Source organism: Gasterosteus aculeatus, chromosome 10 (genome assembly GCF_964276395.1).
Source record: "Gasterosteus aculeatus chromosome 10, fGasAcu3.hap1.1, whole genome shotgun sequence".
Classification (NCBI taxonomy): Eukaryota; Metazoa; Chordata; class Actinopteri; order Perciformes; family Gasterosteidae; genus Gasterosteus; species Gasterosteus aculeatus.
This window is the reverse complement of record NC_135697.1, coordinates 6,809,378-6,834,093: the sequence shown is the minus strand read 5'-3', so window position 1 is coordinate 6,834,093 and position 24,716 is coordinate 6,809,378. Positions and strand designations below refer to the sequence as shown.

Here is a 24,716-nt window from a genome sequence, read left to right as displayed (position 1 = left end):
AAATTTTTCATTCAAATAAAGCAACTTGTGGAATCTCAAGTACTGGACTTTAGTATTTCCATTTCATGCTATACTTTATACTAATCCATTATACACCCTTTATTTTACTTTACATTTATTGAACATCTGTTACTTATAGAAAGAATTTCCAACATGGTTTTCTCGTGGTGGAAGAAAAGTGTCCAGTCAAACATTCCACTCTTTTTTTAATGGCAATACAGAAAAAGAGATGAGATTTGTTCCAGTGTGTCTCTTTTAACAGATGATTTGGTTTAATGAAAGCCACAGAAGGAGTAGTTCATATAAGCAGCAACAGTAAAATTCTTCTCACTAATGAAGATTCAACGGTTTGAATCACAACAACTCTGAAGTTCCCAGATATCTTTGGCATCGTCACATACATCCATAAAGCAACAAACACGACCGCTGGCATCAACTGTGTTGCAGCTCGTCACCAGATGTCGTTGTTGGTCACATGAACTCTGTAAAAAAAACTAAAAAAAAACGACAACTATTGTGAAAGAGACGCACATATGTTTTAGACTCGCAGTTTCGTCGATCATTGATTTAAATGTGGGGTTAAAGTCCGATGGATTGCTGCAGGCTTATATCGCGGTCGGAGGGCGGGAGGCAGATAGGATTTAGTGATCCTGGCAGATGGCAGTCTCAGAATGAGAGACAAGCCGAGGACGCGTCATGCTGCTGGAAATAAATACATTCAGGATTTTTTTTTTTTTTAATGAACGCTGCAACGTTGCTGGAGCCGAGCACGAGCAGCTCGTGACTCCTTTGAGGTGTCGCCGTGTGCGAGGATCGGGTGTGTGCAGCCGCCTGCGTGTCATGTGGGCTCATTGTTTACATGCTGTCGAGATTTCACAGAGGGCGTGTGTGTGATTCTGGTCCGTACATTCACGAGCACCCTCAATGAAATAATGTTTTTTTTTATTCAGAGAGTGAATAGTGTAAAGCCGTGATATTGTGTCATGAGTGGAGTGGACCCATTTCAGAACCACGGCGAGCTCCACGACGAGAACAAAAGGCGGATTTGCATCGCTTCATGTCAGGGACCATCTGCTTTTTAACCGTCCATATAAAAAACGAAGAATTAGATAGATCCCTCAAAAAAAGAAAAAGAAAACATCAAGCCATCCCCACTGACCTGCCTTCGTTATCTGTTGGCCCCATTTGATTGCCTAATATCTCAAATTGTAATCAATTTAAATTGCCTATAAATACTTCCAAACAGTTCAAGTACTGATTAGCCGTTCACAAACGTGAAACAAAGTATGAATGTGGTGTATCTTGGGAGCTCTGGGGATAAAACACAATCTTACCAGAGTTTTAAGTCATGCATGCAGTTCCCTCTGCGCCACTGACTCACCATCAAGTAAAGCAGAAATGCATGATGAACAAGAGGAACTAAAAGATCATTTCCAGACAACCATTGCAATTTGTTTTGGATTTTGGTGCCTAAGTGGTCAGTAAGAACAAGGACTGCGCCTTAATGTAAACAGTTTCACACAAACCTTGAGCATCACCTTTTGCATCCACGGCTGTATTCAACGTGCTGTCTCTTTCATTGCCTCCTCCTGCCTTTGCGTCTGTCCCGGGGCTGGTAGTTTAGCGACGGTCCCTGGCGGCACACGTCACGGCTCGTACGGCCCAGGGGAGGAGGGATGGAGCTGAGATGGACAGGGGGGGAGACACCGGCTTACGACGTCAAAGGAGTACAGACACACACACACACACACACACACCGGGAGAGGGAGAGGAGAGGACAACCAGCCATACTGCCAATTCCCCACGGTCTGCTGAAGGGACCCTAAATCCATCTACGGCAACACTCCTCATTCAGCTCAGACATAGAGGAACATTTCTTTATTTTTGTATCAGATTTATTTGAACGGGGAAAATCACGGAGCATCTGTCCGAGAGGGGGGCCGGGGGGGAGGGGGGGAGGGAAACAACAAGCTGGGGAAAAAACACGCTCATGCCGAATAAAGGACCGTCGCTGGATGCCGCTCGTGTTGTTATAGTAGGGGTACAGGCCTAACTTGTTACGGGATCCAAAGGCGCTCTTACAGACAAATGAACTGAATAATTGAGATTCAACAACTAAATATCAGCGGGGGGAAGAACAGAGGCATCCGCTCTTCGCGCCGATTCTTTTCCACGAACAGCAGCACAGGTACGATTGTCGTTTTTTTTCTCCCCCTTTACAACTCCTTGTTGTTTTGTGTTTTTGGCCAGATGTGTAAGATTGTGTTCGGGTCATTGTTGTTGTCCCCCGTTTCTTGACAAAGAGAGGGCAGGTCTCCAGCTGTGTTGACAGACACGCTGTCATGTTTCTGTATATGAATATAGACGGATGGACCAAATCCCAGTGCGTTAAGGATTGTGTGTATACTATTACTATTCACTGTACTTTTAAAATCATTTTTATGACAGGAATAATATATATCGGCCTCGTCGCTAGAATTCTGTCCCATAAAATCCATACACTGCTATAATTTATAATTTTATTATATTCTATTGATTTTTATTCAGTATTTTATGCAAATGATGCACAACATGGTGGCTTCAGCTTTTGAAGTTACATTGAAAAATAAGCGACCACCCCTCCCCATCAAATGTCATGACTCTACCTACTATCACTATTCCTATAGTGATCATCTCTGACATTGTATCTGTGGTCACTACTGAACTTATTATGAATTCATCCATTCATATTTTTGTATTGAATCCTGCATGAGAATCCTATGTCTTTTATTGGGATATCTATATTCAAAACTCCCCAAAATCTCCCACCAGATTACTACCATGTCTACAAGGGTGTGGAAATTATTATTTCAGCCCACCATTTCCCACTGAATGCTCCCATCTGCATCTCTATTCCCGGCCTCCTGTTTGCACCTCCTGTGCTGTGTGAATTTAAGCCCACAGGCTCCTGTCTGCTCCTCCATGATCGCCTGTCTGTGTGTGCGTGTTTGTGTGTGTGTGTGTGCGCGCGCGCCTTATTATACCTCCCCAGACTTCTCAATGAAGGAGCCTGACGCAATCAAGCTCTTCATCGGGCAAATCCCTCGAAACCTGGAGGAGAAGGACCTGAAGCCCATCTTTGAGCAGTTTGGCAAGATCTATGAGTTGACGGTGATAAAGGACAAATACACAGGGATGCACAAAGGTGAGCAGCGAAGGGCCAAGAGCTCCAATGTGAATTTGTCTCATGAGGAAAATACTGTTAATTTGGTATTGATTTCGATGAGAGCAAAGGCTGTTAATCAGCTTTATTGGAATTTAACTGGTTTATCCTTGGCTCTCCACATAGTGTATTTTGTTTTACAAATAAACCATGAAAAGATTAAAAAATATTAAAAAACAAGAACAACACAGACAGAAAGAAAAAAAAGAAGTATATATATATATATACATAAATATAAATTTACATATAAAGACTTAGATATTTAATATTTGTGACATTGACTGATTAAAGTATTGGTCAATGTTGACCTTTTCTTTCGTTGAGCCAATAATTCACTCACAATACTTTCCAATCGATTCAACATATTTCAATTCAAACCAATGCATTATTTCAGTAGAAATGGACTACATGTATCTGGTTACTTGCTGTTTTTAAAAATCGACCACAATCAATCAGAGTGCTCTGTTTTATTTTCACATAGTCAAACTTGTACTATTAAAATCAGAGGAGGGGCCACTGCTTTCTGCCTTAGATGAATGGACGTTACGTTCTGGAGACTCACATTATGGCAACAACTAACTCCATGAAAACCTTTCAAATGTGGAAACTTTGTTAAGCATAGTGTAAAAGACTACTAAAAGACTAATAACACACAATGAAGATTGTGTTCATGAGACCCGCTGATGCATGCTGGGATGTTTCCCTTCACGCCAGCTTATGCATACTACAATTTAAAAATGAAAAAGAAAACAGAAAGATTTCAAGGTTTCGGTATTAAAAATGTTGAGCAGCACGCTGCATTTTTGTGGTAATAGTCCCGACAATCTCACAAAAGGTATTTTGTCTATCCATAATTGGACACACATAGTGATGTCAGTCACTTTCTAAAAGTTACGTGTCCTCCACTACTACTAAGTAATGTCTCAGCACATCGAGAATCCTGCTTGACACATGAACTGTTCAGCGTCATCGATGCTGAATAATGATCCTTACTGTCATTTTAATGCAAATCTGAGCACAGAAAACAAAGGCTTTCATAAATCCACATAAACCATCAGCCATTTGGGAGACGTACAGGCCAGGTGGTATCAGTCCTCCAACACCTATAACACCTATTCTGCATACATTTGCATATTCATGAATTGTAGGAGCCCCAAAGGTTAATGAAGGCCTTTCTCTATTATGCGGGACTGCATACATTTGGCCTTAGCACCGTGATATTAAATACCCATTCAGAATGTTTGTATCTGAATAGTCTTCAGGTATTATGACTTAATAATCCCATAGATCTGCAGTGCCGCTGCAACAACTATTTAGCAAAATGTTAATGCTATATCTTTGTTCAAGCCAGGAGGCCTTTTTAGAAATGTTTAACGCACGCTGACCCAGAACAGTTGTTACAATAAAAGCAGAGCAAATACATCAAATGGGAGATTATTAGTCGGACAAAAGTCCAGCAGAATGTTACTGCCTACAGACCATTAGGGGCAAAGGGCCAACTAAGATTAAGTCACAATAACATTGCACTGGCAGCAACAGACATTATATGCAGCATATGAATCCGATATTAAAAATACATTGACTTATTGCGCTGATCTTATAACACTTCTCCAGGATGTGCCTTCCTGACTTATTGTGCACGCGAGTCTGCCCTCAAAGCCCAGAATGCATTGCACGAGCAGAAGACGCTACCAGGGGTGAGTGTGTCTTTTTGACATCCGCGCATGTAAAAAAAAAATTCTATATGTGTATTTATAAATTCCTCTATATATATATGTATATATTAGTGCGAGCAGAAAAATGGGCTGAACGCACCACATAGACACACAGTGAAGCCGGGAAATTAACCGAGTTTGACACGCAGGCCTGACTTCCCCCTTTAGCTGATATGCTCTAATAAAGGTCAGAGGCTGTTCCCTCTCTTATGTTTCATATGTGATGCATCCAGACACATCCATCCAGTTAAGGCATGAGTCATCTTGCTACATGTCACGGGTCAAAAGAGACAGCTATGAGGCTCGCTGCTGGAGTGACTATTCCAGTTCTTATTCTCTCTGATGCTTCTCTTCCTTTCTGTGTCTCCGTTGCCCCCCCCCCACCCCGCCCCCTCTTTTCCTCCCATCTCTCCCTGTGAATTTTAATCAAAGTTAAACCTAGATTTATTAGCATAGCCAGGCAGCAGGTGTGCTGCCAAATGACATTTCCAGAGCTAAATATGACATGACAGCCGCGTCTCTATAATAACCGACTGTATGAGAGACAAGGCGACAAGGCAAGGAATTACTGAGACAGAGTGTGCTCCCAGACTTGCTGCTGCTTCCTCTTTTCCTAACAAGGCCTTACCCCTGTTTCCTTTTGGTTATTTTTGTTGAAATCTACATCATTCACATCTCTTTTTTTCTCTCTCTCCCGAACGGCGAGCGCATGACCACATTTTTTAGAGAAAAGCGAGGAGAACAGTCTCGGGCTGCACCTCACAATTCATCCCAGTATTGATTTATCCAATGAATCATTCATTCGGCTTTGGGACGGGATCAAACTGCTTGTTTTAATCCTACAAACAGACCAAACCCCTTTGGTATTTAATTGGGTAATTTTCAAGCAATAGAATGTGAGCTGCTTTTCTTTGTCTCGTGCGTAATATGACGTTGACGGCTGATGGCATTTTCTTTTTCTTTTCTGACGACATTTCATGGACAAACGATGTCACCCTAATGTTTATAAATAGCTCCGACCCTCACGTTTACAGGTTCTTAAGCCAACAAATGTTTTGAATTTTTACGCGATAGACATTTAGTCAATGATTAAAAATGTTCAAGACTGCCTCATTGATTGTTTTGGTGGAACATTGTCGTAACGGCAGGCGGGAGGTTATTTGGGGATATAAAGACATTCGAAGGAGCAAGCTGGTACTGCGGTGGGAACAAAAGAAATTACATTGTTAGCGTGACAGTAGCGTGACCTCCCTGACCTCTCGTAGGGGATCAGCAGGGCCCGATGCCCCGTGGCTAAAGCCACGTCCCCCCCCCCTCCTGCCTCTCAACCTCAGCCGCTCTCCTCCTCACAACCTCTTACCTCTAAGCCGTGTGGAACAAGCTAAACCCTCCTGTGTTCTCTCAATCCTCCCCTGCCCCCCCCCCCTCCCCTCCAGCCAAAAGAAGAAGAAGACAAAAAAAAGGCAAAAAACATATTATTAGCTGTGCACACGCCCACGCGGACAATAACTGCTTTCCAGCCTTGCTACCAGCTGTGGTGTAATTGTCATCTGATTGCACCTGCACCGCCGAAGAATAATTAACTCTGGCATCTCATGGTTCGGGCGATACAAAAGAAATAACATGAAAGCAATTATTGGACTGAGAGGAGAATGAAAGCTCACCTGAATGAGAGAAAGCTGAAGGAAGTCATTAACACCCAGTGCTGCTTTTTCGTTAGCGTCTCTCTGGAAAAGAGTTGGTTCTGAAGGTTTTTTTAAATTTCCTCCTTGCTATTTTACTTTTCCTTTTTTTCTTCTCGCTGCTCGTAGAGGGAAAGAAGTCAGGCAAGGGTGAACAGATGGTGGTTTTCGGAGTGGCACCTGGCATTGTGTTTAATTTCAGGTGAGAGAGTCCGTCTCTAAGTGAGAGGGGGAGGAAGAGTGTCGAAAGCACATTGAGCCGAGAGCGAGGAGGGAAAGTGAGAGAAAGGTGCAGTTGGGAAAGGGAGGAGAAAAACAAATGCTGGTTGCAATAAACCAGGTTCACTCCGAGGGGAAGTGTGGAAATGGAACTGGGAATGCTTTTTGGACATCTTGTGCTCTTGTCCCCTCTGTTCTTATCGCGTTCTTATCTTGCAGCGTCTCAGGCCCGTTGCCCTGAGACGCTGCAGCGAGGCCCTCACAGACGATAACATGGGCCATTTTAAACTAAACGCCCCCAAACCAAACTCATATTTCAACGTCTTTAAATAGATAACTGTTGAATTGTGTTACTTGCCATTAAAAGTTTAAAAGATACAGTAACTATTTACTAGATTTTCTGTGGGTTTTTTTTTTAGATGAAAATGTTTGCAGTTTTTTCTCTATAATTGTAATTGGGATTTGGACTATTGATATTTCAAGATGTCCTCATGGAGCTTTCTGGCATTTTGGAGACCAAACAATTAATTGAGAAAATGATCCGTTGAACATCTTTGACATGGAGGGAATTTAGTTTATTTGCCTTCTGATGCCTCTTTCTTAGCTTGGCATAGCATAACATAGCAACAGAAACAGGACTGACCTCTGTAGCCAATGCTAATCGACACATGACACCAAGAACATCGTGTTTGTTTGCCCCGTTTGCTGTTTTTGTTCTTATAAGCTGACCTCCGTCAGCATCATATTTAGCATACAGACATAGAGGTATTATCCTGATTCTCTGCATGAAAGCAAATTAATTAATTTCCCAAATGTCATTTGATAGTAAAGGAAAATAATTGTCAGTTGCAGGCTGGAAGCTCATATCTGCATCAGTAGTGATACAAAGTATTACCGCTCATCAACACTTCCTGTTGTGAATTGATATGTATTTACAAATAATTCTATTAAATGCAATATTTAATATTGTCACTGTGCACAAATGAAATGTAGACACGCAAGTGTGTGTGTTTTGTTGTATATTTGCATGTGTAGCGGGGGAAGGGAGGGCAGGTGTTCTCACTAACGCGGTTTAATGAAGGGTGTGTGTGCTTTTGTGTGCGTGAACGCTGTGTCTGTTTGTCTTTGTGCGCGTTCGTTTCCATGGAGAGTACACATCCAAAGTTATGGATGGATGGAAGTTGTTGGGTTTATTATAGGCCCCTCTCAGGTTTCTTCATTCATTATCTGACGTCTGTGTGTGTGTGTGTGCGCGCGTGTGTGTGTGTGTGTGTAGAATCGGAGCTGCGAGGCCTGCTGTGTTTAAGCTGCCCATACAAGAGGAAAGAGCCCTCTTTGAGTGGAACATCTGACTAAGCCTGACATTTACTCAGCCATAAGGACTCAGACAGAGCAGACAGTGGGGTTTTATCAATAGTCTGAAATAAATGCGAATCCTATATATAGCTCGAGCGTTTCACGCAGGAGATGAGATGAGGGAAGTTGTAGTGCCAGAGCGTTGTGCCCTTAATGTCGCAGCAAACGTTCTGCCGTAGAGACACATGTGGGCCATGAAGAGTTGCGGGGTGATGTTAACCATCTCTGATACACCTGTTATCATTCATTAAATCTTTGTATTTTAGTTTATTTTTTGGCAGCCACAGCTAACTAGGTAGAAACTGAAATGCATGTGTGCCGCGAACGCAAAAAATGTGCAAAATGTGCAAGAAAATCCCAAAGTAGATTTGTTTTACTGTGGCCCCTCCACCTACATGAGCAGGCAAACCTGATCGCATGTCATTTTATGTATCGCCTCATAGGCAGATAAAGCACGGCCTCCATATGTAGCTGTGTCCCGACCGCGGTGAGTTGCGGCGATGATGGTGGTGATGATGATGCTGAGAGCAATTAGCCCGGCCTCAGAGCGAATGTGTTCATTTGATGAATATATGTGGAGTTGAGTGTGCGTTCAGGCGTCGATTCATTTACATACGCATGCATATCAATGCGCGGCGGGGACGACGCGGGACAGGCGGCGCTGACTGACAAACAACGGGCCTGTCCTCTGTACGTCACTCTGGGCCGACTGTTATTATGGAAGCAGATTGGATTTATAGGGGTGGTAAATGGGTGTGAATTAGTGAGAAATTGGATAAATGAAGGAAGGGGGAACGTCGGGGGGGGCAATGAGGGAGGGTGGGGGAGGGGGAGGAAGAGATGAATGAAAGTTTGAGATAATGAACAGTGGGTGGCAGTAAGGGTGGAGGGGGTTGGAGGTGCATTGAGGCAGTGTGTTTATCAGCTTAAATACAGACATCTGTTACTGAGAGGTTGTGTGTTTTAGGGGAAGTGTAAAGATGTACGCAAACACACACAATTGGAAGGAGGCTCTTGTCTCAAAACTCATTAGGTTGTTTGAACATATATGCTGGACTACAGAGGAGTTAAATAAAAAAGAGAAAAAAGACAAAAAGAAGGTAGGACACGGGCACTATCTGTACACACACACACACACACACACACACACACAGTGTCCACAATTCAGTTCTTTTTCCCTTCTGCTTCACTGAGTCGAGTCAAACAACACTTGACATGAATATTTAACAGTCAGCAGAGACAAAACAATTGAGAGTCAACTTGAGTGTTGTTAGAAAGGTGCTCTTTGATATTCTGTCTCTACACTTTGAAGGATTTTTCTTTGGCTGTCTGACAATGAAAGGCTGAATGGCAGCTTCAATGGCTGTCATCTTCGCCTTGGTGCTGGACAGACGAGGGAAGCCTGCAGCGGAGGAGACAGCACCGGGAAGCAGCTCTGACACTGTTTATTGATTCAATATTATTGAACTGTCCAGGCGTTGAGCTGTCAGTCTCTTTGTGCTTGATTGACTTAGCGGCTGGCTGATTGCAGGAGGAGGAAGACTCTCTCCCTGCTTTCTGTGCCTCCCATCCATGTGTGTGCGCATCTGTGTGTGCATCCAGGTGTGGAACCATTAACAGGCCGTACTTGTGCATCCCTGCTGTTCTTTTTTTTTTTGTTGTTGTCTGCGCCTCTGTCGCTTTGTTCCAACTCTTTGTGCGACCTCACAATCTTCTGTGTGTGTGTCTCCCTTTTTTCCTGCTTTTTTTTGCCTGTGAATGTACCCATTTCCACCTGTGCTTGTACTTTTCCCCCGGGTGAATTCACAAGTGCGTCCCAGCGTAAGTGCATTTGCGGCGGGGAGGTTGATGGAGAAGTGAGGGAGCAAAAGCAGCAGAGACGGGAGAAGAACAGAGCAGGGAGGGGACGGGGGGTGGGGGGCGGGAGCTGGCAGGTTGATTACGGTCGCAGGTCTCGTTGCCTGGAGACGGTGGGGACGAGGGATGCCAGGTTGCTAGGCGACCGGCGCGATGCAATGACCAGCTCTGTGTGATGGAGCGGAGGGGAGGCAAAGACGGAAAATTGTCTTTGTGCCCCCCTCCGCACCATACAACAGCCCCCCCCCCCCCACACCCACACTCCACCCCCAACTCTGCCTCCCCGCTGTAAACGTTCTTGAAAGAGCAGGAGAGATGGTCTTTGCTGATATATTTACCATTCAGAGAGGCAGCTTTTCTGGGCAGAACGGATTGAAATTGCAGAGAAAACAGACGACAGAAATGTGTCACTCTCGCACAGCGGCAGCCTGCTACACCGACTTAACAACACCGGCTGCGTTGAGCTGAGAGCGTCGAGAGATTATCATCTGCTCAGTGCTCATAATAGAGAAATCATCAATATAAGTACTGGCCTCGACTGTAAACGAGCCTCTATCCAAAACACATTTACGTTGTCGTGGCAGATGGAAATGCATTTACTCTCCTCAGTGCTTTTGGTCGCTGACGCTGTGTGTGTGTATGTGTGTGTGTGTGTGTGGGGGGGTTCATGCATGATTTGATTGAATGACCTATGGATTTAATATCTCATAATCCCAGAAAAAATCCCCCGCGGCATCGCAGAGCAAACAGATTAAGTATGTGTCGATGTTGCTGTGAGCGACAGGAGCGGACAGAGTATGTGTGTGTGTGTGTGTGTGTGTGTGTGTGGGGATGTGTGTCGAAGGATGATTGTATGTAATATCTGTGTGTTTGCAGATGGGGCACTTGGGAGAGAAACAAATCAGAAAAGGGCTGTAAAAAAAGGTTGTGCCTTGTGCTGTCGGTGCACAGTGTGGGACTGTTTTTGTAAACAAGCCTACGAGAGAAAAGGGAGGGGAGCAACAGGAGGAGAGAGAGAGAGAGAGAGTCAATTACTGTAAAGTGTGCGTTCAGGCTTCAGGCTTAGAGGGAGATATTTTTCTCCCGGCTTCTGCATCTGCTCTCGAGGCAGCGTCAACATGCAACAGGCACCAGCGGCTCCCTCCACCATCCTTCTCTTTCTGTGTGCGACGTCTTTCATTTTGCGTCGCACCCCTCCTCCCCCACACGTCTAATCCCTCCATCACCCGACCTAGAAGCACCCTTTGTCCTCCCCATTTGTTTTGTAGCGCCCGTCTCTTCCGCTCGCCGTGCAGGGCAAACCTTGTTTACCAGATGTGGAGTTCTCATCACCGGGGTTGTCATGGCGATGGCCATGCGAGGGCCGTCTCCGTCAGAGCAGCGGGGCCTGTTGCCGTGCCGATGTGAAGTGGCACAGCCTCGATGGCCTCCACTTCGCACTGTTTTCCCTCTTGTGTATTCTGGTTCCCGTCTCCCGAGCCATCTGCTGCGCGTCTCTCCGTCCCCGCCGCCGCGCCCTTCGCCGTTTGCTCGTGCGGGCTAATATGGGCCACGACGTTTTTTCATGATATTAATATTATATATTGATATTAATATTCACTCAACTCGGGGATTAGACAAGATACTGCACCGAGGCTTATCTTTATCTTTTGCATTAAAAAGTAATCCATCCAGTCTCATTCTCAGGACGGTTTTATTGTGTAATTTGTGTTTGTATATCGAGTTTACAGCATTTGGGACGGGAGCAACCACAAGGGACACTAAGGCTCATTTGTGTAACGGGTGTTTTTGACGGTTGTCCAAGCGAGAGTGAGCAAACCGGCCCAGTGTGGCCAATTCTTTTCCAATTATAGTGGCTGGAAGACACTGGTGACGGACGATGAGTGAAAGGGCCGCGCGCACGTCAGGGAGGCACGTGGATGAATGGATTGATTTTTTTTTTTTTGTCAGAGCATTTGATTTACTGATAGCTGTCGGGATGTAATAGAACAAAAATAGGTTTCTAAAATACATTACCTGCCCTACCTTTAAATGTAACTTTGATGAATACATGAGGCGGGGGACACATGAATCAATTTATGTGACAACATTAACCAATATTTTAGATGTAGGGGTCTACTGTCTGTCAAAACCTTATTTATGTGACTGGATCTGAACAGGCACCATGTATTGATCAGTCAGCTTTTGCTGTTGTTAGAGGAAAACTGTCTCCATTGATCGCATTGTTAACCATTGTTGCTGCCCTCTTTGCCGCCATGCCACAAATTTAAAAAACATTTTTTTCATATAATATGGATTGCACCATCAACTGCGACGACCTAGAGAAAGAGAAATAACAGAGCAATGTGTAGTTTGATATTTAATACACTTAATGTACACCTCAGTTAGCAACAAAACATTGAATGCGCGTAAATATCTAACATTTCATGTGAGCCTACAGGTACAAATAGCACAGGAAATGGTAGACTGGTATCAAGGTACACGGTAGATGAGAGCCAATCAACGGGCCCTTTAATTATTTTATTATAAGATGAGTTGAGCGCGTTTTTCCCGCAGCACCCTACTACATCACAAGGACCTGACTTTGAGCATGTGGGCCCCTTCTTCTTTGAAGTTATCTTCGCTGCAAACGAAACTATAATTTAAGCAAAAATTACTATTCACTGACTGCAGGAGCACATTTGCTTGACTGATTGGACGATGGTTTTGAGACATTGCCCCTCCATCTACTCTATCATCCCATTAATTGGTGCAATCAATTGGATGCTCTCAGTGAGGGGGCACACGGGGCCCTCTGCAGCAGTCGTTGGTGGTATTTCAGCCGGTGGTGGAGGTTCGGCACAAACGGTGGCGTGGAGGCGACGGTGTTTGTGCATGCGGGTCCGAGCGCAAACCGTGGCCCCCCCCCTCCCCCCGATCGATAGTGTCTCCCGGTGACCGATCACAGCGGATCAATCAGTGACACAGGACCAGTGACTGGCTGAAATGTCACCCGCTCCATAATTAAGACCTTCATTAAGCTAACAGCTAACAGAGTGTCACTGCGTTGCTCCCACCTCGACTCCTCGCCGTCATCGCCCCCTCCTCCTCTCCTTCCTCCACCTCCTCCCCCTTCACACACGCTCACAACCCCCACCTCCATCCTTTCCTCCATATGCTCCCTCCCGTCCCCTCAATCCCTCTCAATCCCACCCTTCTCCCTTTGGCCCCCTCTTGTTCCTTCTTTTCTTCATTCCACTCAATACCTCCTTTCACCGTGCTCGATACATCTGAAAGCCGAGGGATGTGTGCCCATTTTCCTATCGGGTTTTTGTTAAGTAGTGGGGAGGATAATAAAAAAAAGGTATTTCAGCAGCTTGTCTTTTGATGAATTATGGACAGGTTTCCTAATCCCTCCATGTAACGTGCGTGTTCTCCTTTTTCTTTGTCGTTCTTTTATTCTTTGTTGTTTTTCCACTTATGATTCCTCCTTTCCAACCTCCCATACCCTCATCCCTGTCCCTCTGCCGGCCTCACAATCTCCTGCTATTCTGATGCTGCGTGCTCCTGTAATCCAGATTAGCCGGCGAGTGTTCTTAATCTTATCACTTCCCCGATCCCGCGTGGGCGGGTGCTTTTCCTGGTTTTGTGTGATAGGGGGGGGAACCGATAGACGGCCGGATTAGAGCAGATTCTGACAGAGACTTGGGGAGAGAGAGACTGTACGTCACTGTAAATGTAAAATCGCTCATGTCAGCTGGAGCAGAGTCGACAACAGTAAGAAATAAGTGGGCGACCGTACGAGGCTGCAGCTCAGGCCAAATTCACTAACACCCATACATGCACGTGTTACGTCACCATTACGTCACATCGAAGCATTAATAGCATTTCTAGACGGGGTTGCAGGACATCAGCACTTTACATGGCAGGTACCTGTCTATTGTCATGACGTGCCAGAGTACACGGCTTCAATTGTTTCTCTTTGTGTTAAAGATCACTGCCGCCGTGCTACATTTAAAACTGAGTGTGTAACACGCAAGCCTTTTCTTTCCAGATGAATCGTCCAATCCAAGTGAAGCCAGCGGACAGCGAGAGCAGAGGGGGTAAGAGACACCTGTCCCCAAGTAGAAAACACAGCACCTGTTCAAACAACGGCTCCACCGCGCACACGACCAGCACAGTCGCTCTCCTGAATACACACAGAAGCACTAAGACGCAATGTGTCCGTGTACGGCACTTAAAGGTTGTGAGCGCTCAAGATGACACGAAAGTTAGTTAGTGATTGAGGACATTTCTATAAATTTAGCAATTCTAACAACAATTTGCGTTTTAAAAAATGCTTAAAGGTTATCAAACAGCTCGAAGCTATGATTCAAGATGCAGCGATAGATTGAATCACCTGCTAAAATTGATGTTTGATGTTTGGTGAGTGATGTTTTGTTGCTGTTGAACCACCGCGTTGCATCACGCACTGTGCACGGCCCCTCCACCTTTAAAGCTCCATGTTAAAACCAGCAAAGGTGATCTACACTGTTCAGTCGGACCCGATAGATGACATTAAAGAGCCAACATCCGGCTGCTTTACCACGCGACATTTTCACGCATTTGTGAGCACATTTACTAATTTAAACTTTTTTCAATAATTTATTACATTTTCTATTTCTAAGTCAGTATTTTGGCGTTTGAAATCCTTTTCTCCATTTTTTCAACATTTTGAGTACACATCTGTTCACATCTCTGACCTTTCAGCTGAATGTACTCTAGCTTAAGAGGGTCTTTAGTTTATTTACATTTCAGTAGTTAATGACTTTGAGTTTGCAGAAGACAGATCCAAGTCAAGTCACGTTTTGTGCTTTAGCCTGAAGTGTTGGCTATATAACCACACCTTTAAATACAAGAAACAGACAAAAATTGCTCGTGGATTCGAATGCTTTCAAATCCATCAAATCCATCTGCCACAAACTGAAAACAGTAGACCGTGACATGCTCGCGGCGACCTCATTATCTCAGTCTTAAGATTTGCATACCACGCCAAAACAACTGGGGAAAAGAAAATCACAATCCAGTGTTAAGAAAGATCTCTAAATCTATCGGCGTGTTTTTTTTATATAGCAGCGTCTACAGGGACGCAATGTGCGTGCGGCTGGTAGTAAAGGAGCTGGAACATGCAGAAACACCGGTCTGATCCTCCACAGACGGGGACAGACGGAGCAGCTTCTCTGACAACATGCAGGGTGACAAACATTTGAGTCAAGGCCAGATGCTGTTTGTTTGCTCTCGTGCTCATGCTGCTGCACTCTGGTGGCGCTGTGCAGCCTAGCAGGCCGATCCCTCCCACGTCGTAGCTGTTCATCACACTGTCTTTTTCCTGCACGCACAGTGACACGGCCCTTCTCTGCCCACCCTCACACTTTCCCACTGCTTGTATCTCCTCTCCCATAAAACGAATGCTCGCCCCCTTTATTTCCCTCTGTAACCTCGCTCATATTATCCGCACATTCTCCTCTCTCCCCCCCTCCCCCCTCCCAATCTCGGCGACCTCTTGCCCCTTAGAAGACAGGAAGCTGTTTGTGGGCATGCTGGGAAAGCAGCAGACGGACACCGACGTGAGGAAGATGTTCGAGCCGTTCGGCAGCATAGAGGAGTGCACGGTGCTGCGCGGGCCCGACGGTACCAGCAAAGGTGGGCCTACCACACCCGCGGGCGGAGGTTCAACTCCTGCAGGGGAACATGTAGAAACACAACGACAGCCTGACTATAACTAGTGTATGGCGCAAGGTAGTGGTTGTGCGTGCAATCCAGGCACCGCACAAGACCAAAAAAAACCATAATATGACAATTTATGTCCAGTCAAGAGACATATTATTATAAAATACAGTCATATTTACTAAAATTATCTCCTAAATCAGATTATTTGAATAAGGACACTTGTTCTTTTTAAATGCATTAAATATTTAAAACCAAAGAAGAGAAATCTATGGATTTTGACCAGTACCACCCATGCAAGGCAGTAGTACTCTCAATCACCTCTAAATAGTGTGGTGCCTGGTCATTTAGCAATATTTAACCATTTAAAAACTCCTATACTGTAGTCATATTGCCCTAAATTACCCACCAAGATTAGACTACCTAAAATCACTATATTTACATTTGTTCCAGGGAATAATGCTCACATTTCCTTCAGCTTCCACAGATCTGTAAGATGAAGTGACCACAAGATGACGACCGTTAAAGTGAAGCTCAGTGAAACAAACTGTTTGTGTTTATATCCAGCCTGGATAATTAAGACGTCAGCACATTACCACCGTGTGAATGTTAATTTACATTGTCACTAACAACAAAGCTGACGGTATTTGCCATGTAAATCAAAGTCCGGCGACAGTTCAAACACAGATGCTAGATTTTTTTTCTGCGTTGCGTGCGTGAGGCATGACTAATGGTGCCATAGGTTTTATGGGTCATGGCTAATGATGCGTTTGGTGGTTTACGGACTGTGATTGATGAAGCAATGAATGTTTTGTGGACCATGTTTAATGATGCCACAGTAACTGATGTAGCGCTGGACGTAAGACGGCTCCTAATGTATTTTTAAAGGGAAATAGTTTATGTATACCGAGAGTGAGTGAGTGAGTGTGTGTCTGTGTGAGTGTGTGTCTGTCTGTCTTTCTGTGTGAGGCCACGTTTGATGTGTGTGTCGTTCCATGCAGGGTGTGCATTTGTAAAGTACCAGAGCAACGCAGAGGCCCAGGCCGCCATCAACGCCCTGCACGGGAGCCGCACCCTACCAGTGAGTCCCCCCCTGCACACACACACACACACACACACACACACACAAACACACACACACACAGGCACACGTGGTCACACACACACACACACACAAACACACACACACACACACACAAACACACACACACACAGGCACACGTGGTCACACACACACAAACACACACACACACTCAAATACAGTATACACGCCTTTAAATGCTCCAAATCCAGTCATTTAGACACTCAACATTGTGACTCAACTGACAGTCACCGCTTCTCATTTCTGTTTCCCTCCTCCACACACACACACACACACACACACACACACACACACACACACACACACACACACATACATATATGTATATATACATATTTTATTTTGCTGTAGAGGATTTGCATCATTTTTTGTTGCAAATAAACCATCCAGAGTGAACCGGATAAAAATAATATCCAACTCGATGTAAAAGCTATATTTAATTCAGTAGAGAGACATGTTAGCTTTTGAGACTTTCAACAAAGTTCTCTTGCAGGAACCAGAATGCTGTGATTGTCTTGATCCTGGATGTCCAGCTATGTTGAACTGTCCCGTCTCTCTCCGCAGGGCGCCTCGTCCAGCCTGGTGGTGAAGTTTGCTGATTCAGAGAAGGAGCGAGGGCTCCGGCGGATGCAGCAGGTGGCCTCTCAGCTGGGGGTCATCAGTCCCATGACCTTGCACCTCGGGGCCTATAACGCCTACACTCAGGCCGTGAGTAGCATCCCCGAAAACCAGCACACACATACGAGAAAACAGCTATAAACACTTCTTATGAACCAAAAGTCCTTCTTCAGACTCTCATTTCGGGAGAGCAGTTCCCGATTGTTGCTGATAGCTTCTTTAGTTTAGTAAATACTCACACTAATACACAAAAATCGCATTTCAAGTCCAATCACACAATTGACGATTCGTTGCTTTGAACTGATACAACAATAAAAAGCTAAAGATATTTTACACAAAATCTACAAGACGTTCTGGAGAGGCAATGTTACTCTGCGTGTTCCATGTACTAATAGAAGGGTTTGGATGTCAGACGAGACGTCTCTTTTAACAGAAACAATGAGAGTAAGGCCCGGTTATCGCTCATGTTGTTAATTGACCATTCGCTGAAAATGGTTTAAGATTTGGCTCATTTACAGTTGAGCCTGACTAAGCTTTTCTTTTCTTCTTTTATCCTTTCGTGGATGTGTTGATTTAGAGGGAGATTCTTTTGTTTAAGTTTAAGAAGTTAATTAAACTGAACCCCCCAAAACTCTTAAAAGTGCAGGTAATTTAAAGCTGCAGAGGCTGGATTTAATAGAATATTGAATAAAGTACTAATTCTAACCTGATGAAGCACACTGACTGATTGGGAATATCATTAAAGACGTCTGGTCGGGTCTGAGAAAACAGAGTGAGTCACCAAGGACAATTTATCCGTCTGTGTTATGTTGCAGCATGCAGAGATGACGCCTTCAAATACGTTGACTCCTGATTGAGGTTCAGACCGGGGCGATTGCAATCATGTTACTACTTGTTACACTTAAAGTCTGCACTCAACACACGAAACCACGGTCAGATTCTTCAGATGATCCTCCTGACTCCAAACACAGAATGGCCTGACTCCCTCTCTCTGTCTCTGTCTCTCTGTCTCTGTCTCCGTCCTCCAGCTGATGCAGCAGCAGGCCCTGGTGGCGCAGTCGGCTTACCTCTCCCCTGTTGCCACCGTGGCGGCGGTTCAGATGCAGCAACTCGCCGCCCTCAACCCCAACAGCATCATCGCCACGCCGATAGCATCCATCACCCCCTCCTCAGGTAATGAGAGGCAGAGATGTCTGGCCCTGGCCGGCCTTGATTAGATTTCTGCCTGAAATATGAGCACGGCAGCACAAGGAGAGGTGGACCTAAGAGGACAAAATGGCAAACATCAATTTTGTTGGTTTTTTTTGTTCCTCAGTCTGCCATGATGTTAGCCATGTTGTTGTTTTTTTATTTAATGCGGCAAAGGCAGTGAAATGATACCTGCATCCTGACAGTACTTGGATAGTCGATATTATAGCCAGGTTTACACTGGTGACACCAGAGTGGATACCGCAGAGCTAAAGAAGACAAACAAAAAAAACTCTTTCCTCAATTTACAATGACATGAAAGTGACACAGACAGCAACTTTGAACTAATGAAACTGTAAACAGCAAAAAGCACAGACATCGATGTCTCCCTGAGGATGAATTGTAATTACCTTGGTGATCCCTTAGCTATGTAATTTAGTGCCGTCATCAGGTCAAAACTTTAATGTGTCCAATACTTTTAATAATTCCTTGCTTTGGTTATATTTTAGCAAATGTTAGCAGTTGGAAATAAGATGATGATCGTAAACATCATCTGCTCCCTGTGCAGTTTTTTGTTTTTGCAAACAAGACAAAGTTAGATTAAGAATTGCTCACCAAATTGCATTGTGTTGAACGCATTCCTTTTTTTTTAAAGAAAAATTAATTGTTAGAAAGAAAATACATTTTAAATCCTGCATTAGTTTACATACATGTTTACTAGTTTACTTACTTTTGTTAGAGCTTGGTCTTTCTTCATAACATTTTACATATCATTAAAATATGTTTTATATTTTACCATCTATACATTATAGAACGATTCTAGTAAGCTGGTTATTCTGTTCAAACTGTATGTAATGGTCTATCAGGGGATCCGTCCTCAGTTGCTCATCCAGATTTGTCCTTCGGGTGCAGAAGGACAAAGGGTCTTGTTTGCTGCACAGATTGTAAAGCTCCTTCGTGCACATTTGTGATATATGGCCAGGTCAATGAAAGGACTTGAAATGAATAAACGTATTCCTGCTGTAGATTGAAGTTGGTTGAATGAAAATAAATTCCATGCGTCCAGGTACCAGCACTCCACCCTCCATGGCAGGCACACCTGTCCCTTCACTGCCTCCACCGCTCACAGTGAACAGCTACGCCTCTTTGCCAGCTCTGTCCAACGGCCAATCAGCAACCGAGGCCCTGTACACCAACGGGGTTCATGCCTACCAAGGTACGGCCGCAACGGCCTTAACTGCAGCTACGCAACAAAGTGGACTAATGTTGCTGTGTAAATATTATTCCTCCACAGATTCACAGGCTTCCGTTTAGATTTGCAACCCACGAGGGTGTAATACAGAGGAGATTAGATTAAAGCACCAAATGCTGATGTGCAAGTGCTGATGTGCCCTAAATAGTATTCATTTTTTTGTGTTTTCTCTGCCACAGCTCAGAGTCCTGTCCTGGACCCCCTGCAGCAAGCGTATGCAGGCATGCAGCACTATACAGGTGAGCCTCACTGACTCAGTATGAACTGTGGGCGATCCGTCCGATGTTGCCCCATAAATTGTGACATACATTTACACTATTTGATATAAATGTATCGCTTACTGCTGCTACTGAAGAAAATGTGTAATAAAACATAATTTCACATAAAGTTTGACCACTAGACTTTTGCTGCTTCAGATTTTTGTAGTTTTTACTCCTAGAACTAAACTTTTCGGTCCTTGAAAACAGAAAATAGTGTTATGTAACATAATGGGACGCCTCTACATTACGTCTGCAATCCCCCACTACCCAACACTGCCTCTGTAAAGTAGAAATTGCAGAACACAAAAGTCAAAACATGCACATATATTACAAAATGTAAGTACCTGCAACTTTATATGTGAGTCACGCAGCACAAAGTAAATGCAAAGCATCTCCGGGTATCTAGCAAATCTGTAGTCGGGAATGCGGCTCTTGTCAGATGTTGTTTTTGAGGAGAAACAGGTTAGTTTGCAGTCTCTATCGTGCCTCACCGCTGCTCCCTGCTCACCTGTTCCTCCTCCCCCATCAGCCACCTACCCTGCTGCCTACAGCCTGGTGGGGCAGCCGTTCCCCCACCAGCCCCAACTGGTGGCTCAGCAGCCGCAGCAGCCGCAGCAGCTGCAGCAACGAGAAGGTAACCTCAAAGGGCCGTGCACAAATAGCCATATCTTAGGGAAACATTCCAGCGGTTGTGTTTTTGCACATTCACCACATGTCACACACGCTTTGTTAATGTCACAGATAACCAATCTGGGTATGTGTTGGTTTTCATTCAGGGTTTTGGGTGATATGAAAATGTATTAACAGACTATTACGACTCGAATGCTATTCATCACAGCAAAGATAAAGACTGCAACTACTGATTATTTATATTACTGACCAATCCATACTGTTTCCCTTTAATGATTGTGTTGCTGTTTAAATCTAACAATTCATCACAAAGTCCCAGAGGCCAAAATTACATTTTTAATCATTTGTTCGTCAGACCAAGACTCTAAAAGGAGTATTTGGAAAAAGAAAACCAATAAATGCATTTCCTAAAATGTCCAGCCCCAAGTCACGTACTGCGTCTCTGATCTTCTATCAAAGTACTACTCAAATAAGCTGTATTACTATTGTTGCTCAACAATGAAGTCCTCCCTGGTTATCTAACTTGTCGTGTTGTGTCTTATCTGGGTCGTTGTGCTCTATGTGTACAGGTCCAGAGGGCTGTAACATCTTCATCTACCACCTGCCACAGGAGTTCACTGACTCTGAGATCCTGCAGATGTTCCTTCCCTTCGGAAACGTCATCTCTGCAAAGGTGTTTGTGGACCGTGCCACCAACCAGAGTAAATGCTTTGGTGAGTCACTGGGATGGCTTTAGTTCCCTTTGTGGGTTTTTAGAGATGTTCTTTCTTATGTAAAGAAAGACTTGTTTTCACCACATGTTAGCTTCCTTCGCTGTCCTATGAATGATGCTGCGACTGGCGAATGTTTGTGTTTGATTCCTTCATCCTGTTACTTCCTCCTCAGGTTTTGTGAGTTTTGACAACCCATCCAGCGCCCAGACTGCCATCCAGGCCATGAACGGCTTCCAGATCGGCATGAAGAGACTGAAGGTGCAGCTGAAGAGGCCCAAGGATGCCAACAGGCCTTACTAAAGGAGGTTAGTTATTGCGTATTGACATATTTGAGGAGATGGGGATTGACAGGCAGCGGAAAATGTGACTGGAAGTTAAAGAGTCAGAGTGGATGTAATTGCGAGTCTGTCTTTCATGTGGAACTGAATAAGTCAATAACCCTTCAGTAGATTAACTTTAATGAGGTGGTAGCACTCATCAATTTGAAATACGTTGTGTGCTCAGTATGTTGAGGGACGGATTGATTGAGAAGTAGATTTTTGTTGGGTTCAAATGTTCTGTCTAACCAGTGTTCTGTCGCAGGGTTGAATGCCAACTACTGTCCGTCATTAATTTTTTCTTTTACTTTTCATCTATTGTTTTTGTGCTGTGCCATATGCCATTTTTCCTGAAAAAAACATCACATCACTCTCAAGACTGTCCATTCATATATCGTGGAGACGTGCGTCGCTATGGCTATGGTTGCCTAGCAACCGCTAAAACCTCCCCCCCTTCCTTCTCACTGCGTTGTAAGTTAATTGGCCTGTGTTGGTTGCTGTGGCGATACTGCCTGTGATGGTTGCCATTAGCAATTTTTATTTTGGGCCGTTGCCTTGATTCACCATGCTCAAACTGCATGGCGGGTTACTGTGGCGACCATGAACTGTGTTTGGTGCGTTGTGAGTTCCCTCTTATTATTTGGTCCTGGTTTTAATCCTTGCAAACACTGATCAATAACTGTCACTGTACCTCAGCATTTGTAAGAAATTGATTATCATGACATGCTGTTTTTTTTAACAAGACTTCCAAAAGCTTCAATGCCAAGAGTTAAACTAGCCTGCTGTCCATCAAATATGGACACATTTGATTTTTTTCCTTTTTAGACTTTTTGTCTGTCATGATTATCATTCTTACATACTCCCTGTTTAGTTGGTTGGTGTGGTAGTTTTCGGTGAGTCCGGGGTTTTTGTTTGGTTGTAACTCAATTCCAAGTGACTTTGTGCCTGAACTTTGTTGTTCTTTGTGAGATTGGAAATGTACTGCGACGTAAATGGTTCACCGCATTGTGTTTGAGAGTGAACGATGGTGCGTTTGTAGGAGGCCCGAGTGTGAGTCTACAAGATGGTGTGTACATTTATATCTGTGTGAGTGTTTTGTTTTATTAACTAGATGTGAAAAAATATTAATGTGCAAGTGAATGTGTGTAAGTATAAATGTGTGTGTGTGTGTGTGTGTGTGTGTGTGTGTTGTGCCAACTGAGACACTAACCTCACTCTAGAAGGTTTTGGGTAAAGCTGTTTGGTTCCTGTGACACGTGCTGCTGGCTGAGGAACTTCATTCCTCTGTAGGAATTCACAGACTCCAAAACCATGATATAAAACACCAAAAAAAACGCAAAAGGTTATAATATAAAAATAGTGCATCAAAAAAGTTTGCAAAGGTTAAATATTGATTATCAGAAATAAATCAGAAATATAATTTATAGAAAATCAAGGCTTGAGTTTTAATGAATGCTAAGGATTTTATAATGTAGATAATATTTATAACAGACAGATTATTCCCATTTTGTTAAATTGTTCTATTTAGATTAACTAGAACTACAGAAAGGTCTTAACATGTCACAAATAGATAGTTATGGTACCTGCAGATACCCTGTTTGCAGTAACCTGCATCACAAATAACTGGAGGAGGATTTGAATACTCTTTCCTACCTGAGAAATTACAGTTTGGTGAATGTCATGGTTTTGAATATAATTATAATAAATGTAAATTGAGCTTCTCTAGAAATGTAGGTTATAGTTATGCCCACCAGAATTCCTGCCGTGCATGTTCTGAATTAATGGGCCTGCCTAAATCGATAACAAACTTGCAGCAGTCTGACTATCACTATTTGAGTTGAATGGCCAATAGTTGATTACAGAGTTTCCCCTGAGGCATCAGTGCAAGCAGTGTGTATTGCAGACACCACTCCACTTCCTAAGTCTTACATGTATGTGTTGATTGTGCGTGATGTGGTTTAAAATGCTCTGTGCTTTCTTTTCCTTTTCTCTCTCCTCTACTTTCTTACCTGCAGGAAAACCTAAGAGTTCAATCAAGAAAACCACTTGGGATGTCCCAGCCTTTTTTGGTTGTTTGACCAACCGTATAGCACAGGAGCAACACTTCACAAAAAGCAGTATCACGTGTATGCGCTTTCAAAAACGACAAATAGCAGTAGTAATATTGGCAAAAAAATACATCTACAGAATCCGCATCGCAATATCAGAAGTGCTCCATATTTCCTATCATTCCACAGCTGGATTCATTTATATTATGTACATACTCTTATTGTCAGCAACAAGATCTACATGTTAAGAAAAAGCGTAACACTGATGTTATTCTTCTGAACAGGGTTCTACTGTATAGTGTGATTTGTGGTCCATGGCATTAACAGAAGGCCAGTCTACTCAGTCGGGGGCGAAAAGAAAATACTATTCTGTATTATTACCATTGGTAATATTGTTATGTAGAGTTAGTTTTATTATTTATACGTAAATTAAAAACATTGGGTGGTTAAACTGGAAGAGATTTGGATTTCCTCTCACTGTACATACTTTGGTTTAAAATTGGAGTTTAAGGACTTCAGGAGTTAAGATTCTCTGCTGCCACTACTTTTCAAATTAACAAAGCTGAAGGAATGGCTGGGAATTTTTCTATCTTGATTTTTTACGTTTAATTTATTTGGTAATCAATTTGATTAGGGTGGGGTGGGGTGGGGGGTGTGACTATTTCTTTTTTAATTTAAGAAAAAGAAGAAGAAGAAGAAGAAAAAAGAGGATTTCTGTGGTCTAAGACAATGAACACACTTATAGAGTTTTTAATTGCATAAATGTACCTATGGAAGTAAAAAAAACAACATAATGTTTCTTTATTTATTCTCTACAATCGCTGTTTTAAAACATATGTCTTTAAAAGAAAATAAAGTACAATTTAGAATTA

The 24,716-nt window shown here is 43.5% G+C and overlaps 1 protein-coding gene across 3 annotated transcripts; it reads left to right on the top strand.

Moving 5' to 3' along the window:
• The first annotated feature begins 1,234 nt into the window (after positions 1 to 1,234).
• celf3a (cugbp, Elav-like family member 3a) lies at positions 1,235 to 24,716 on the top strand. 3 transcript variants are annotated; one of them, XR_005713228.2, is made up of 15 exons: positions 1,235 to 2,188; positions 3,032 to 3,184; positions 4,817 to 4,899; positions 14,065 to 14,113; positions 15,564 to 15,692; positions 16,718 to 16,797; positions 17,383 to 17,526; positions 18,465 to 18,609; positions 19,691 to 19,840; positions 20,056 to 20,115; positions 20,666 to 20,770; positions 21,336 to 21,479; positions 21,652 to 21,784; positions 22,175 to 22,267; positions 23,812 to 23,946. XR_005713228.2 is itself a non-coding variant. In XM_040188417.2 (14 exons), exons 2-13 carry the CDS (start codon positions 3,040 to 3,042, stop codon positions 21,777 to 21,779), a joined length of 1,362 nt encoding a protein of 453 aa, XP_040044351.1. In that variant the 5' UTR covers positions 1,235 to 2,188; positions 3,032 to 3,039; the 3' UTR covers positions 21,780 to 21,784; positions 23,812 to 24,716. The 3 variants fall into 3 exon arrangements, 2 of the variants coding, with proteins under 2 accessions (XP_040044351.1, XP_040044352.1); XM_040188417.2 differs by lacking the exon at positions 22,175 to 22,267 and having other exon boundaries at positions 23,812 to 24,716; XM_040188418.2 differs by lacking the exon at positions 22,175 to 22,267 and having other exon boundaries at positions 1,697 to 2,188; positions 15,567 to 15,692; positions 23,812 to 24,716.

What these genes read in the sequence shown, in the direction of transcription:
- celf3a (XM_040188417.2), top strand. Translation starts at nt 3,040, where the DNA reads ATGAAGGAGCCTGACGCAATCAAGCTCTTCATCGGGCAAATCCCTCGA. An exon ending in AGCAGAAGACGCTACCAGGG is followed by an intron (nt 4,900 to 14,064) that starts GTGAGTGTGTCT and finishes TTTTCTTTCCAG; the next exon opens with ATGAATCGTCCAATCCAAGT. An exon ending in GCAGCTGCAGCAACGAGAAG is followed by an intron (nt 20,771 to 21,335) that starts GTAACCTCAAAG and finishes CTATGTGTACAG; the next exon opens with GTCCAGAGGGCTGTAACATC.